This window comes from Pleurodeles waltl, chromosome 2_2, assembly GCF_031143425.1.
Source record: "Pleurodeles waltl isolate 20211129_DDA chromosome 2_2, aPleWal1.hap1.20221129, whole genome shotgun sequence".
NCBI lineage: Eukaryota > Metazoa > Chordata > Amphibia > Caudata > Salamandridae > Pleurodeles > Pleurodeles waltl.
Genome location: NC_090439.1, coordinates 459,988,848 through 460,004,902, shown reverse-complemented (window position 1 = coordinate 460,004,902; position 16,055 = coordinate 459,988,848). Strand labels below are relative to the sequence as shown.

Here is a 16,055-nt window from a genome sequence, read left to right as displayed (position 1 = left end):
TCAGTCATCCTCTTCATCCTCCTGCTCCCCAGCCAGTGTCAGAGGGAAGCAGCCCTAGGTTTGCCATCCTGTAGCGTTCTTTAGCGGTTGGGGGGATGGGATGGGTGTCCCAGTTTCTACCATAATAGGTATCCGTAACATCAGATTAGTTGATTTTAAATATTGTAGGAAGTGGGTATGCCATATGCTTCTGAGAATATCCCCTCCCTTTCTTCGGCAGCAAGGTTTTTGTTCTGATGACCATCTTCTGCTCCTTTAACATGAAGTCCAGTCCCTACTTGAAAAGAGTGCATTAGAGATATTTCTAGAGCAGGACAAGATTCAGGGATGCTATTCCCGCTACATCCTAATTCCCCAAAAAGACGGTTGTTTATGTTGGACCTTAGACCTCTGGATTTTTTTATTGGTTTTTCAAGTAGTAAAAGTTCAACATGTTGACTCTAGCACAGGTTCGTCTTGTGCTGGAGATGAGACTGGATGGTCCTGATTGATTTGCAGGATGCATATTTTCACATATCCATTCTGCAATCAGACAAAGTATCTTTGCTTCCTCATGGGATCTCAACATTATCAGTTTGCGGTCCTGCTGTTTGGTCTTACTTCCGCACCTCGAGTCTCCCAGTGGTGACGGCAGTGGTCGCAGCACATCTCAGAAGGTGGAAAGTGCCATTATTCCCTTAACCTTGATGATTGGCTGACAAAGAGTTGGTGTTGCTTCACTTGCCAACTCATTTTGTTGTTCAACCTGGGTTTTTCTATCAACAGGTCCAAGTCCCACCTAGAGCCCTTCTAATAGGGGCATTACTGGAAACCACGGGAAATCTAGTCTATCCTCCACCTCAGAGGATTCTAAACATTCAGGCTATGATTCACTGTTTTAGAATGGAGCAATGGTTCCAGTCCTGAAGGTCTTGCACTTGCTAGGTCTGTTAGCCTCCTTCATTCCGTTGGTCACCCATGCATGCTGGCACATGAGGGTGCTTAAGTTTTGGCTCTGCAGGCAGTGATTTCAACTCAGAGGGGATCTCCGAGTCTGTCAGGATCTCCAGAGACACTGCAGTGATTATTCCATGGTGGGGTGTGGCCGGCTATCTCTCTCGAGGGAAGCTTTTTTGCCCTCCACCTCATGTGGCCACAGTGATAACGTATGCCTCCACTCTAGGGCTTCGGAGCTCATCTGGGAGTTCCGGAGATCAAAGATGTTTGGTCTCCAGAAGAACAGTTGTTTCATATCATTCTATTGGAATTGCAGACGATACGCCTGGCTTTCACGGCTTTCATTTTTAGTCAATTGATGCAGGTCTGAACAAACGATACTACCACAATGTGGTACATAAACAGGGAGGAGTAGGGTGTATTTTCTCCGGTCCTGGGCTCAAAATTATCTGATTTGTGTCTTCTGGCCGGAGTTCTCAATGTGCTTGCGAACAGTCTCAGCCAGCATTTTTCAGTCAATCATGAGTAGCATCTCCATCTGGAAATGGTATTTCACATTTTCTGGTTGGGGGGACCCCTCAGACCTTTTTGGCACTCACAAGAACACCCACTGCCTGTCTTTCTGCAGCCTTAGGTATCTGATGCAGGGAGCATTGAGAACGCACTTTAATGGGATTGGGGCTTTCATCTGTTGTACGCTTTTCCTTTTATACCCTTGATTACACGAGTTCTGAGGAAGATTCACCAAGACTGTGCCCAAGTCATATTAATAGTCCTGGATTGGTCACAGAGTGTGGTACACAGACCTTCTCTCGCTTTGCCCTCACAGGGCAGACCTCCTCTTGCAGTCGCCGCTGCAGGTTCTTCTCCCTCCACCTCCAGCACTTGTCCCTAAATTCCTGAAGGGGCATGTAGATGCAGGCAACTTGAGTTCTTTTTTTCTTCTCCCTGATGTGCTGGATGTTATTTTATCGGTCAGAAAACAATCCACCAAATCAGTTTATTCTGGAAGATGGTCTATGTTTGTAAAGTGGTGTAGTGAGAATTCTATACACACTTGAAAAGCCCATTTATCTGCTTTACACTTTACTTGGTGAGCAGCATGGCTGTGCACATGCAACAGTAAAGGGATATTTGTCTGCCCTTTTGGTGTTTATTTCTTTACCAGATCAGCCTTCTCTGTTTGTCCCCTTAGTGTTGAGGTTTATTAAGGAACTTGACAACAAGTATACTCCCACTTAGTTCATTATGTCTTAGTGGGATCTTACGTTAGTATTTGGTTATCTTGTGTCCTCTATTTGAAGTTTGCATAGTTGTCCTTTACGGCAACCTACTTTAAGATAATTTTGTAATTGTTATAACATCTGATAACCAAGCTTAAACCTCTCTTGTTGACTTTGATTCCTGATAAATTGGTTTTAAGAATTGAGGCTGCTTTCCTGCCAAAGGTGGTTACTCCCTTTCACATGGGCCAGTCTGGCACCCTTCCTATTTCTGATCCTCCTCCAGACCATCTAAAGAGGAGGAAAGGCTTCATTGATTTGATCCCAAAAGTGCTGTTAGTTGTTATGTGGTCAGAACTTGTGGTATCCGGTTGGATAATCAGCTGTTTGTTGGCTTTGTGGGCAAGATGGAAGGAAAAGCAGTGCATAAGAGTACACTATCACAATGGATCATCCTTTGCATCACAATTTAAGTACTCCATCGCTCAGAAGTTATTGGAGCTCATTTCACTAGAGCTAGATAGCTAAAGGCGTCCCTGTAGTTGACAACTGTAAATCAGCAACTTGGGCCTCCCCCCACACTTTTGCAAAGCACTCTGTCTAGACTTTGAAGTGAGGAGAGAAGGTCACTTTGCTCATTCTGTTTTACAGGATTTTTTTGTTTGTACAGGTAGATATGTACCCTCTGCAGAGTGTGGGATTGCTTGGGTACTCTGTTTAAAAGGTGAGCAATCTGCAGGTAGCTGTGTCCATCAGAAGAACAATTTACTTACCTTCTGTAATGCTTTTTCTGGTGGATAGGGTATCTGCCTGTTAATTCCTTACCGACCCACACACTGTCCAGTTGCTTGTCCTCCTATACGAAAAATAATTTTGTGTATATAATTTCAGTTTTTATATGTAAATGTTTGGTTTACGGTTCTATGAACTGATATAAAGAGTTTTCATTGAGTTTATTCTGATTGTTCATCTTAAAGGCACATAAACAATGAGTGGAAAATGACATCAGGACACCAACAAGGTCTTCTTATGGCTCCGGTGATATCATGCAAGGTCGCGGGCAGAGCAGTCGATATGGTGACGTTCTCGTCGACATTGGAGGGACTTGAAGAAAAGTTTGCTTTCCGTGTAATGCTAGTGCACTGGGGATATGCGGAAGGTGAGGAATCTGCAAGTCGCTACTGTTTTGATCAGAGAAGTATTACCATCAGTTAGTAACTTGTTCTGCCCTTTCAGGATCTTGAGCTCTGCTGCCAAATTTGTTGGTCTTCCAACAACTCCTAAAGTTTTTCACAGTGTGCTGGGGTACATTTTCCGCCCTGAAGAAAACAGGACTCAAGCCTTGCAGAGAGTGCAAGAATCGGATGTGTCTCACAGTCGTGCATGAGGTATGTCTTGTGCTTGGAATCTGGGAATGACCAAATTGTGGGACAAGTATGTCCTTTCGCACTTTAGGTGAGTAAGGACCAGAAGGCAAAACTCCATCGCCAAATGCAGGAAAAGGTTGCTGTTGAAAAATAGGTCTCCCCAACTGCCCCTACCCCTTCTCAATTTAAGGGCCCAGTTGAGGTAAAAAATAAAATAAGAAAAGCCACTACTGCGAAAAATCCACTTCCCAGTTGAAGTCTTCCAGTTAATCCAAATCTGAGTCTAGACCCAAGCACAAGACACCCAGATGGAACTCGACCCGATCCCACCACTGTATGTCTAGTAAGAAGGCACAAGGGCGTCAAGACGAAGGTTGCACTCATTCAATGTCTCCTGAATCCAAACGGATCCTGCTTTTTGGTCATGGTGTGCGACAAATTCGCTCAATAGCAAATAATGTTCTTCAAAGATACCATGCTGCAAACAACTGCTGGCATTCCTGCTCCCTTTCGAGCACCTTAGGGCCCTATGGGACTGTAGAATCTCAAAGCAGCCATTTGCTGGTAGGTCTGACCCGGCACAGTCTACCCATGTAGGCCTGTGCTTCCTCTGGCACTGTTCTACACCGCTGAGAGGATACAGCTGGTTTCTTCCATACTGGCATCCGTACAGTCTGCTGGTGCTGGTCGATACTCTGATCCTGATCTTGAGCTGGCATTGGCCAGCACCAGACCCTTGTCACTTTGTGAAATTGGTGCAAGTATTGGTTGTAAAGCCCTGTTGCACTACAATACCTCTGCCCAACGTTCATACCAGCAGAGGATTCCAAAATGTTTTGGTTCTATTTAGGACTCCGTGCAAGAAGTACCCTCTGTTCTTTCAGATGCTGATGATTATGAGAATGGAGATGGGTTGCTTCCTCCCACTTGATACTGAGGATTCATTTCATGTAGACTTTGAAAATTACAGTGGATTAAACACATCCTGAAACAGAGCTTGACTCTCCACCTCGGCCACCAATGGAAGAAAGTGTTCTGTTAGTGGTGGTTGAAAGGGCAGCTGAAGCAATAGAAATGAAGTTGCCCACTATTGGCCTATTAAGAAATTCATTGACAGATTCTTTAACTGGGACCAGAGTCATCTGAGCCTTTAGTGCCATTTAATGAAGCCCTCAACGATGCCCTTCTGGCAACTTGGACAAACCCAAGTTCATGCCTCATTGACGAGTGACTGGATGATATGTATCCGCCCTTGGTGACCCAGACTGATTAACTAAGCATCCTACATCGGAGAGCTAGATTCATCAAGCTTCAACGTATCAAGTTAGTTTAAACTCCTTCCTGGCCAACCCTGACGATGGGGAAATTGAAAAGAATTGATGAATTAAGAAAGATAATGTTTTCTTGGCCACTCTAGCACTCAGATCCATTAATGCAGTTTGTCAACTGTGCAAGTACAACCCATGCACTATGGGACATGGTCAGTGACATCTGGCTAGATCTCCTGCAGAACCCTAGAGCCTCACCTGCGCAAACTACACATGATCGTCAGAAAGCCGCTATGGATGTGCTCAGTTCTAACTGGTGTACTACAGACTGCATCAGCAGTGCTAGTAGCACCGGTGTCCAGCTCAAAAGGTACATCTGGTTGGGTCAACCAGGTTTTCCAGAGACGTGCAAGATCCTTAATGAATATGCCTTTGGCCTGCTCCAAATTATTTTGAAGAAAGGCTTATTTGGCACTAGATCCATTAAAGCATAGTCTCGCCATAGCATGATCTTTGGAGCTATTGAATTGATGCCATTTCCCCACCAACACAGACATTTTAGATGCTGCTCTAGACACTTGCGACTAAAGAAACCGATTCATGCATTCTAGGCCACACAAATTAAACTTTAATGCATGGCAGTGGAGTGGTGGTAGCTAAATGCTTTTAATTTGCTAACTGAGGTGGTTGATGTGATCTTTGTGGCTGGAGATCCAGACACCAATCAGTCAACGCCAGTCAGATCTTATTTAGAGATCTGTTGGCTCTCCAGATCCTCTGCTCTGTAAAATATAGAAAGCTTTTGAGCCTCAACATCTCAAAAACTAATGAACATATTTACACCATGTAGAAGTTGGCTCTATATATACTATCTCAAAGTGAGAGATAATGTGCACAGAGTCCAAGGGTTCCCCTTAGAGGTTGATAGTGGCAAAATTAGATAATACTAATGCTCTATTTTGTGGTAGTGTGGTCGAGCAGTAGGCTTATCAGAGGGTAGTGTTAAGCATTTGTTGTACACACACAGCCAATAAATGAGGAACACACACTCAAAGACTTAACTCCAGGCCAATAGGTTTTTATATAGAAAAATATTATTTTCTTAATTTATTTTAGAACCACAAGATTCAGAATTTACGTAAGTACGTAAATTGTAAGGTATTTCACACAGGTAAGTATGGAACTTGGATTAAAAACAGTAATATAAACAGTTTTGGCAAAAATGGCATTAAGCTCTTTTAAAAGTGGACTCTGCAAAAATCAACAGTTCCTGGGGGAGGAAAGTTTTGGTTAGTTTCTCAGGTAAGTAAAGCACTTACAAGTTAAGTCTCCTGGCCATAGACAGCCCACTGTTGGGGTTCAAGGCAACCCCAAACCCTCAGCACCAGCAACTCAGGGTCGGTCAGGTGCAGAGGTCAAAGAGCCCAAGCAACATAGGCACCTATGGAGAACAGGGGTGCTCCGGTTTCAGTTTGCTAGCAGGTAAGTACCTGCGTCCGCGGGAAGCAGACCAGGGGGGGGGGATTTATAGAGCACTGGAGGGGACACACACAAGCCCACAGAACACACCCTCAGTGTCACAGGGGCAGCCAGGTGCGCAGTGTACAAAGTAGATGTCTGCTTTTGTATTTAAATCAATGGAGGGACCCGGGAGTCACCCTGGCGATGCAAGCAGGGCACGGGGGCTTCTCGGGCCAGCCATCATCTGGGCTAGGAAGAGGTCCGCCTGCTGGTCACTCCTGCACTGGTAGGTGGTTCCTCTCGGTCCTGAAGGCTGCGGGTGCAGTGCTTGGTCCAGGTGTCAGGTTCCTTTGTTACCAGGCAGTCGCAGTCAGGGGAAGCCCCTGGATCCTCTCTGCTGGCGTCGCTGTGGAAGTGCAGGAAGAACAACTCTGGGTGTCCACGTCGATGGAGTCGCCTGGGAGTCCACTCTGTGGTGTTGGTTCTCCTGAACTCGAGCCGGGGGTGTCGGGTGCAGAGTGTGAAGACTCACGCTTCTGGCGGGAGGCTGGAGTCTCTTTAAAGTTGGTTTCTTGGTTGGCGATTTTGGACAGAGCCACTGTCATCGGGAGGTTCTTGGTCCTGTAGGTGCAGGTCAGTCCTCTGAGTCCTCAGAGGTTGCCGGTCCCGCTGGATGCATCGCTGTGCAGGTTCTTTGAGTCTGGAGACAGGCCGGTGGGGCTGGGTCCAAGTCAGTTGTTGTCTACGTTATCTCTGCTGGGCTTTCAGGTCAGTAGTCCTTTCTTCAGGTTGCAGGAATCTGATTTCCTTGGTTCACGGTCGCCCCTAAATACTGAATTTAGGGGGGTGTTTAGGTCTGGGGGGGCAGTAGCCAGTGGCTACTGTCTTGGAGGGTGGCTACACCCTCTTTGTGCCTCCTCCCTGAGTGGAGGGGGGCACATCCCTATTCCTATTGGGGGGAATCTTCCAAAACAAGATGGAGGATTTCTAAAGCCAGGGGCCACCTCAGCTCAGGACACCTTAGGGGCTGTACTGACTGGTGGGTGACTCCTCCTTGTTTTTCTCATTATCTCCTCCGGACTTGCTGCCAAAAGTGGGGGCTGTGTCTGGGGGGGGCGGGCATCTCCACTAGCTGGAGTGCCCTGGGGCTTTGTAACACGAAGCTTGTACCTTTGAGGCTCACCGCTAGGTGTTACAGTTCCTGCAGTGGGGAGGTGTGAAACACCTCCACCCAGTGCAGGCTTTGTTTCTGGCCTCAGAGAGCACAAAGGATCTCACCCCAGGGGGTCCGAAACTCATCTGTGGCAGGCTGGCACAGACTTGTCAGTCCTGCAGTGAAGGATTGAGTAAAAATACAGGGGGCATCTCTAAGATGCTCTCTGTGTGCATTTTTTAATAAATCCAACACTGGCATCAGTGTGGGTTTATTATTCTGAAACGTTTGATACCAAACTTCCCAGTATTCAGTGTAGCCATTATAGAACTGTGGAGTTAGTTTTGACAAACTCCCAAACCATATACTTAATATGGATACCCTGAGCTTACAATGTCTAATAATGGACTTAGACACTGTAGGGGCATAGTGCTCATGCAGCTATGCTGTCTACTGTGGTATAGTGCCCCCTGCCTTAGGGCTGTAAGGCCTGCTAGAGGGATGACCTACCTATTCCACAGGCAGTGGGTTGTGGGCATGGCACCCTGAGGGGGATGGCATGTAGACTTTGCCTTTTTCTCTTCACCCACACATGCAATCTGCACTGGCAGTGTGCAAGTGTTAAGTGAGAGGTCCCTTAAGGTGGCACAACACATGCTGCAACCCTTGGGGACCTTCCCTGGTCACTGGGCCCTTGGTACCACTGGTACCTTTTACAAGGGACTTATCTGGGCGCCAGAGGTGTGGCAATTGTGGAAACACTGGTGCTGGGGCCTGGTTAACAGGGTCCCAGCACACTTCTTAGTCAAGTCAGCATCAATATCTGGCAAAACGTGGGGGGTAACTGCAACAGGCAGCCATTTTCCTACACATCAAATCAAAAAAAGCACACTTTCTGTGCCAAGATTGAATTTCTGTCAAATTTGATACAACTTCTTTGGCCGTTTTGGTTGTAGCTGTGTATATTGAATGGGGAAAACACGTCTTGGGACTCACTCCGCACTGCCCATCCCTTTTTCTTGGTACCCGCCTGACAGATCACCACAATATTTTATCAGTACCCTTCATTTAAATCATTTGTAACCTCCAGCCAAGCTTGAAGATGGTCCTGAAGCTACTACCCAAACAGCAACTGAGTAGATCATCGAAGGGGTTCAGTTAGTGGTGTGAATACCTTTTGGCGTCCTTCTCAAAGGACCTCGAAGAAAGTTTCCTGTGTTTTTATAATGTTGGTGTTAATGTCTAGTTTGTGTTTTATTGCTTGTATATAATGGTTGATATTGAGTTGGGGGTTTAGGTAAGGTTTTGAACGGATGCTTTGTTAATTCATTTGTGTTTACCAAGTAGAAAACCTTCCAAATTTGGTATTTTTCTCCCTCCAGTTTTTCTTAGATACCTTATATTTTGCATTCATGTATTATTGTGATCCTTTGATATTGTTTCTATCAATATGTTAAGGTTTCTATATTTGATTCACTGTCCAAGGGGGACTTTATTTATGTTGCTGTTCTACTGGTTAACCCAGCCCCTTGTAGCTGTTACCTGGTACTCCTTGTTGTTTGTTTTCTGATCTTATGTTGGTCTCAGCACATTGTTGGATCGTTTAACCTGAGCTGCGATTTTTGTTGCTCCCTGGGAATCATCTACATCTCTAACCCTTTGTGCTGGGTCATCTTTATTTCTAGATTTAGCCATAGGTGCTCATTTTGACGACTCCATCTGTGTGCTGATAGTGGGGCCTGGTTTTGATTGTAGGTAAACTCTTGCTGCCATGAGACTTTTAGTTTTTTTTGCAAAACAACAAAGTCTGCAAGTGTCTGCAGAGTAGCTGTCTGGAAAAGGGTATTAAGATCTCACCTGTTCCCAAGTGTGAAATCCCCGAAGGGCACTGGCATAGTTCCTGTTGGTGTTTTAAATGTATGTACATTTTTAAACGGTGGTTTTGGTCTGAATTAATTTTTGTTGTGCACATCCTCCACTGGATTAGGGTTTTTAAACAGAATCATCAACTCGCACCATTCCAAATGTATTAATGCAATAGTGTTGTCTCGCGGATATTCTTAAACTTGTGGGCTCTCTGGCAAGAAACACCTTCAGAAACCTTTAGATGTCTGGAATGTCAAGATGTGTTAAAATTGCTGTTCATGGAGATATCTTCTGTGGAAGTTCCTCTTCGGTTCTCTTGCAATATAATGTGATAGGGAGTGCATGCTATAACTTTGGAAAGGATTTTAAGGTGGTACAGTGTAGGGATTTTTCTCTTTAGGACTAGTACATAGAGGATATTATTGCTAACATGGATGTGCTTTTGTTTCTGTGCTCTTTTAGGATAATTCCATTTTTGTTTCTAAGGTAATTAATACTGTAGGGAATATTTACTTTATTACTTATTCGTTTACGGTTTGTTCGATTCCTTTATGTCCGTCGTATTTCACACTCAGTTTTGTTTAAACTAAAAAATAATGAATGTATACATTGTATAATGTGCATCATATTGTGCTTAATTTTCCAATACCTTTGGCATACAGACTAACTGTCCATATTGTTTTAAAAAAGCGCCAAAATTAAAACAGTTGATAGACCCAGCTTGTTTTTTATGTACTGATGTTTTTTTAATAGGTTTCTTGCTGTTTTTAAACTTTCTGATATTTAAAATACATAACACTTTTTTAGGATGCCGAAATTGTAGTAGTGTGGGTTGTTTTTCGTGCCCCTCCACCACAACAGGAAATTGAAGATCATAAAATCACTTCAGGTAAGCTTTTTCTTTACATGTTCCAGTTCTGTTTATGAAGAATGTTGACTGAATAAGTAGTAAACCACTCTGCGTGGAAAAGTATTTTAGTGGATCTTGGTTAACTGAAATGTCCTAGTGTTTTACTCGAGTACAATTTTTGGGGAAGTGATTTGGAAACATCGATTGCCCACACATACTAAGTTTGACTGCGTAACCTATTTGCTTGAACCAATTCAGTAATATAGCTCAATGAATACAAGCGTTAATTATGTCCCTGATAACATGCAGCCAGTTTACAAATGCTGGGCTTCTGGACAGTGTGTATCCACCAAGCCAGTCTAGTGTTGCTTAGACCATTTTAAGCTTTTAAAAACCTGACCAATTTTAGAGGCCAAATCTACCCCTTCAATGCTTTATTTGAACAAATGCTGTACTGATATAGTTTGACTATATGAACCAATGTATTCCTTGAGGCACTCACAGTCCTAAAGGAGTCACGTGTAAGATTAATGTGACAATGAAATAGTAAGCTATACTTCTCTCGTAGGGGATTTCCATGTATAGTCATAAGCACTGAATAGTTCCGCGCGCCTTGCGGGGACCCCGGAGCACTGTTGTGTAGTATATTCTTAAGTGCAATCATCAGCTCCTTGACAAAAAAGGTCTGTGAAAAACACTTAAGAATAACAATGTGCAGCCTATGTGTACAGCTACACAGGCCAAATTGTTAGAAGAAAAAACAGTTGTAGTGTAAATTCACGTTTAAACCTCTATTTATTCTATAAATACATAAATCAATACATTCTCATATTTTATTTACACCTCTCATGAGAATAAAACAATGTAGGGCAGTGTAGCCCATAGGCTGCCATTATACAGAATGAAAATAGAGCTGTGCCTTTAAGAAAGTAAAGTCTTCCTGTTTCCCATCATGCACAGCAAAAGGCAGTTGCCTCAGTTATTTTTTCCGGCTCCTTTCTGACAGGACCCTGAAGCATTGAGCTCTACCTCACAAAATCCTTTTGTGACAGAAATTCATTTAAAATCTTTTGAATTTCAATTTCACTCGACGTTTTTAACATTGAGTGATCATTTTCTATTTTTTTCTGTTAGATTCTGACAGAATTTTGAGGTTTTTCTACTTCAGAAATGCCTTCACTGTTTGACAAATGCCCTTCTTGTGGCAGAAAAAAGGCCAAAACAGATCCACATCGGGTCTGCATAATTTGCCTTCCTTCCAGCCACAAACCGGAGTCGTGTGACATCTGCAAAACCTTCTCCAGAAGGACCCTTCGTGACAGGGAGAAGATCCGACTCCAGGCGAAAGAGGATAGGAGGAAAAGTGGTCATTCTACCACAGAGCGAGGAGAAGGTCAGTATTCTACCAGGGCTCACACTGTTTCCTCTATAACTCCGACCAGACCGGCTCAAAAACGGCACAGGTCTCCGACATCGAGGGCGTCGACGTCGAGGCAAGGAACGGCGCCAACATGCTCGCCGTCGAGGAGTGGTTCGCCGGCGAGAAAGAGACATCGCTCGACGACGATTTCGCCGTCGAGACGGCGTGGACTTTCGCCGTCGAGATCTGGGTCGCCGTCGACACGGAGAGGACGTTCCACGTCAAGGAGATCTGAATCCGGCTCGCCGTCGACACGGCGAGAGCGATCAACGTCGAGGGGTGCTCGACGTCGTAGGCGTTCACCGTCATCACGGCGACGTCGAGGGTCGTCGTCGAGAGATTCTCAACGGCGAGAAGAATCGACGTCGAAGGGCACTCGCTGTCACCGTACTTCGACGTCGAGGAGTGTGTCGACGTCGAGACAATCAAAAAGACCTAGAAGGGTTTATACAACCTCAGAATCCTCGGCCTCACTCATCCTCCTTCCAGCGTCTCCACAACTCTCTCCTCGACAATCACCATTGCCACAGACGCCGGTAACACCTACGGCCCCTCTTCCGGCTCCTCCTTCAGAGTCTGTTTTGAGGACTCCAACGCGGTCTGTAAGACGTTCTGGACATTCCTCTAGACGCTCTTCTTCCTCTCGGCACCGTCATGAATCACAGAGATCTCAGCATTCACATCACAGGCGTTCTTCGTCTACACGGGACTACTCTCCAACCCTATCGGACTCACCGTCCCCGAGAGTGTCCCCCATAGATGATGTGAATACGTTCCAGGAGGTCTTAGTACGAGGGGCGACCAAGCTGAACATCCCGCTGGCGGTACCTGCCCCATCGACGTCAGTGATCTTCGAGACCTTGCATCACAGGACATCTTCCAGACCTTTGCTTCCACTGGTCCCAGGTCTCCTCGAACCAGCAATGAATATTTTCCTTGCACCGGCCGCAACAAAGTCTGCTCCTTCCAGACTTATTAAAAAATATCGTCCACCAGAACAAGATCCTCTATTCTTGAGGTCGGACCCAGTACCTGATTCGGTGGTCATAGTAGCGGCAAAGAAACTGCATTCAACCTCACCGTCTTCTTCTTCGCCTCCAGATAAAGAGAGCAGAAAGATAGATGCTGCAGCACGAAAAGTATGTTCTACTGCAGCCGTCACGATGAAGGCAGCCAGCGCTACTGCGTTATTAGGGCGATACGACCGTGCCCTCTGGGACTCTTTAATGCAGTTTGCGGAACATCTTCCTAAGGATAAAAGGGAAGATTTCCTGGAGGTCGTGGGTGAGGGAGCCATGGTTTCTAACCAAATTATAAGTGCTGCAGCTGACTCTTCGCTGTTATCCGCACACAATTATGCACACGGGATAGCGCTCAGAAGGCATGCATGGTTGAGACTTACATCACTCAAACCTGAAGCGCAGCAGCGAATACAAAACTTGCCTTTCTCGGGCTCCACCTTGTTCGGTTCTCATGCCGATGACGAGATGACTAGAATGAAGGCTGAACTAGATACCCTGAAAGCGGTAGGCATGGAAAGACCGAAAGAACAAAGAAAGGTTTTCCGGCCATATCAACGACGACTTTTCACACACCGGTATCAGTCGCCACACTGGATGTCTTCGCGCCCCCAGCAGCAGCAACAACAGCAGCATCAAAGGGGTTTCTCCACTCAGCGAAGGTCGACAAGGGGTCGTTCAACACCTCAAACTCAGGCAACTCGACAGGCTCCCACGTCTAAGCCCTGAATCTTTGCTTCCCCCTCCTCCGTTATCCACTCCGGTAGGGGGAAGTATCTCAAATCATCTGGACGAGTGGCTACGCATCACAACAGACGCCTGGGTATTGAATATTGTGAGACATGGTTACGCTCTCAGATTCACCAGTTCTCCACCATCTGTTCCACCCAAAACAGCCAACCGCCATCTCGAAGCTCTTCAGTTAGAGGTCAATATTCTATTGCAAAAAAGAGCCATAGAACCCGTTCCCATCAGCCAGCAAGGGAAGGGGATTTATTCGAGATATTTCCTTGTACCGAAAAAAGACAAACAAGAGTTTCGTCCCATTTTAGATCTGAGGACAGCAAACAAATGGATTCGCAAAGAAAAATTCAGGATGTTAGCCTTACACCAAATTTACCCACATCTACGTCAGGGCGACTGGCTCTGTGCAATAGATCTTTGCGACGCTTACTTTCATATCCCAGTAACCAAGAAACATTGAAAATTCCTAAGGTTCACCGTCGGAAAACGCCATTACCAATTTGCAGTTCTACCTTTCGGCCTAAAATCAGCGCCAAGAACTTTTTCCAAATGCATGGCGGTAGTAGCCGCCCACTTGAGGAAACAGCGAATATTCGTCTACCCCTATCTAGACGATTGGCTCATAAAGGCCTCCAGTTGTCTCGAGGCACAACAGCATTTCGAATGGACTCTACAACTGCTGCAAAAACTTGGTCTTCAAGTCAATCTCCTGAAATCTACAGCAACACCTGTTCAGAGGTTGCATTACTTAGGGGCCATTGTAGATACCAGGCTAGGAAAGGTGTTTCCTTCGGAGGAACGACGGTTATCGATTCTCCAAAAGTGCAAACAACTGCAGGAAAGACCTCAAGCCACTGCAAGAATAATAGCTTCTCTACTGGGCTCGATGGCGTCTTGTATCCATATGGTTCCCAATGCTCGCCTCCATATGAGACCATTGCAGGAAAATCTGGAGGATCAGTGGTGTTAACTGAGGGACGATTGGGAGAACAAAGTCCTTCTTTCTCCTCACACCCTACAATCCCTCAAGTGGTGGTGGTTACCCAGCAATCTCTTGGTGGGGATTCCGTTCCAACAACGGCCTCCATCTCAAACCATCGTAACAGATGCGTCACTGCTCGGATGGGGGGCGCACATGGGAACATCTTCGAGTCCAAGGAGAGTGGTCACAGAGAGAGAGTCTCTATCACATCAACCTGCTGGAACTTCGCGCAGTCCACCTTGCGCTCAAAGCCTTCCTTCCCTCTCTGAGAACGGAAACTCTCCTTCTCCAGACAGACAACGTGGCCACTATGTACTACGTGAACAAACAAGGAGGCACCAGGTCCAGAATTTTATCCAGAGAGGCTCAGACAATCTGGCATTGGCTTCTAGCCAGGAACCTGTCGCTAGTGGCAACTCACTTGCCCGGCATCCAGAATGTTCAAGCGGATGCCCTCAGTCGGGTAATGGACGAGAACCACGAATGGGTACTACACGACGACGTCGTTCATTCCATTTTCGCACTCTGGGGTACCCCCTCTACAGACCTTTTCGCAACCCCAGACAACAAAAAATGCCAAAACTTCGCCTCCAGATATTACCATCCAGGGACATTGGGGAATGCCCTATGGATAAGCTGGTCAGGAGCATTTCTTTACGCCTTTCCACCGCTTCCCCTGATTCCGGCGGTCCTCCAGAAGCTGTCCAATGCTCAGACCAAAATGATCCTAATTGCTCCGGAGTGGCCACGCCAGTGGTGGTTCCCAGACCTTCTTCACCGGTCACTCAAACCACACATCAGGCTACCATATCGTCCGGACCTGCTCACGAAGTTCAGAGGGCAGATATCTCATCCCAACCCCTCATCGTTGAGTTTGGCAGCATGGCTCCTGAGCTAGTGCAATATGGACACTTGAACCTACCTCAGGACTGTATGGAAATTCTGAAGGAAGCAAAGCGCCCTTCCACACGATCAGCCTATGCAAGCAAGTGGAAGAGATTCTGCATTTGGTGTTTACACAACAACATTGACCCGGTTTCCTGTGGAGAACAATCTATCCTGCCATACTTGTTAAGTTTGGCAAAATCGGGCTTACAACTGTCGTCAATAATAGTTCACTTGGCGGCTGTCACGGCATACAGAAAGAGTCCTTCACAAACTTCCTTTTTTCGGATTCCGATTATTAAGGATTTCCTAGAAGGTTTAAAGAAGGTTTTTCCTCCCATTAGAAAGCCTTCTCCTCCATGGGAACTGAACGTTGTCTTATCACGTCTGATGCTGCCGCCATTCGAGCCGATACATAAGGCATCGCTGCAACATCTCACATGGAAAGCTGCTTTTCTGGTGGCAATCGCTTCAGCGCGTAGGGTCAGCGAAATCCAGGCCCTTTGCGCTCAGGAACCCTACACGGTTTTTCATTCTGCAAAAGTGGTAATGAGAACTCATCCAAAATTTTTACCTAAGGTAGTCTCCGACTTCCATGTGAACCAAACAATTTCATTACCGACTTTCTTTCAGAATCCAGCTACTCCTGCTGAGAGAACTCTGCACTCTCTGGATGTAAAGAGAGTCTTGAAATTTTACTTGGACAGGACAAAAAGCTTACGAAAATCACAACAGCTTTTTATTAACTATGGCCCAATCAGAACAGGTTTGGGCACATCTAAACAATCTTTATCCAGGTGGATTGTTTCATGTATAATGTTATGATATCAGTTAGCAAACAAATCCCTTGGTGGTAGGCCAAAAGCCCACTCTGCCAGAGG

The 16,055-nt window shown here is 45.7% G+C and overlaps 1 protein-coding gene across 2 annotated transcripts in view; it reads left to right on the top strand.

Moving 5' to 3' along the window:
- Positions 1-16,055, top strand: part of CEP192 (centrosomal protein 192) — a 1,702,116-nt gene that overhangs the window by 767,259 nt on the left and 918,802 nt on the right. For both annotated transcript variants that reach the window (XM_069219927.1, XM_069219928.1), the window contains one exon: positions 10,082-10,163. In XM_069219927.1, coding sequence (XP_069076028.1) covers positions 10,082-10,163 — 82 coding nt within the window. The remainder of the gene's footprint in view (positions 1-10,081; positions 10,164-16,055) is intronic.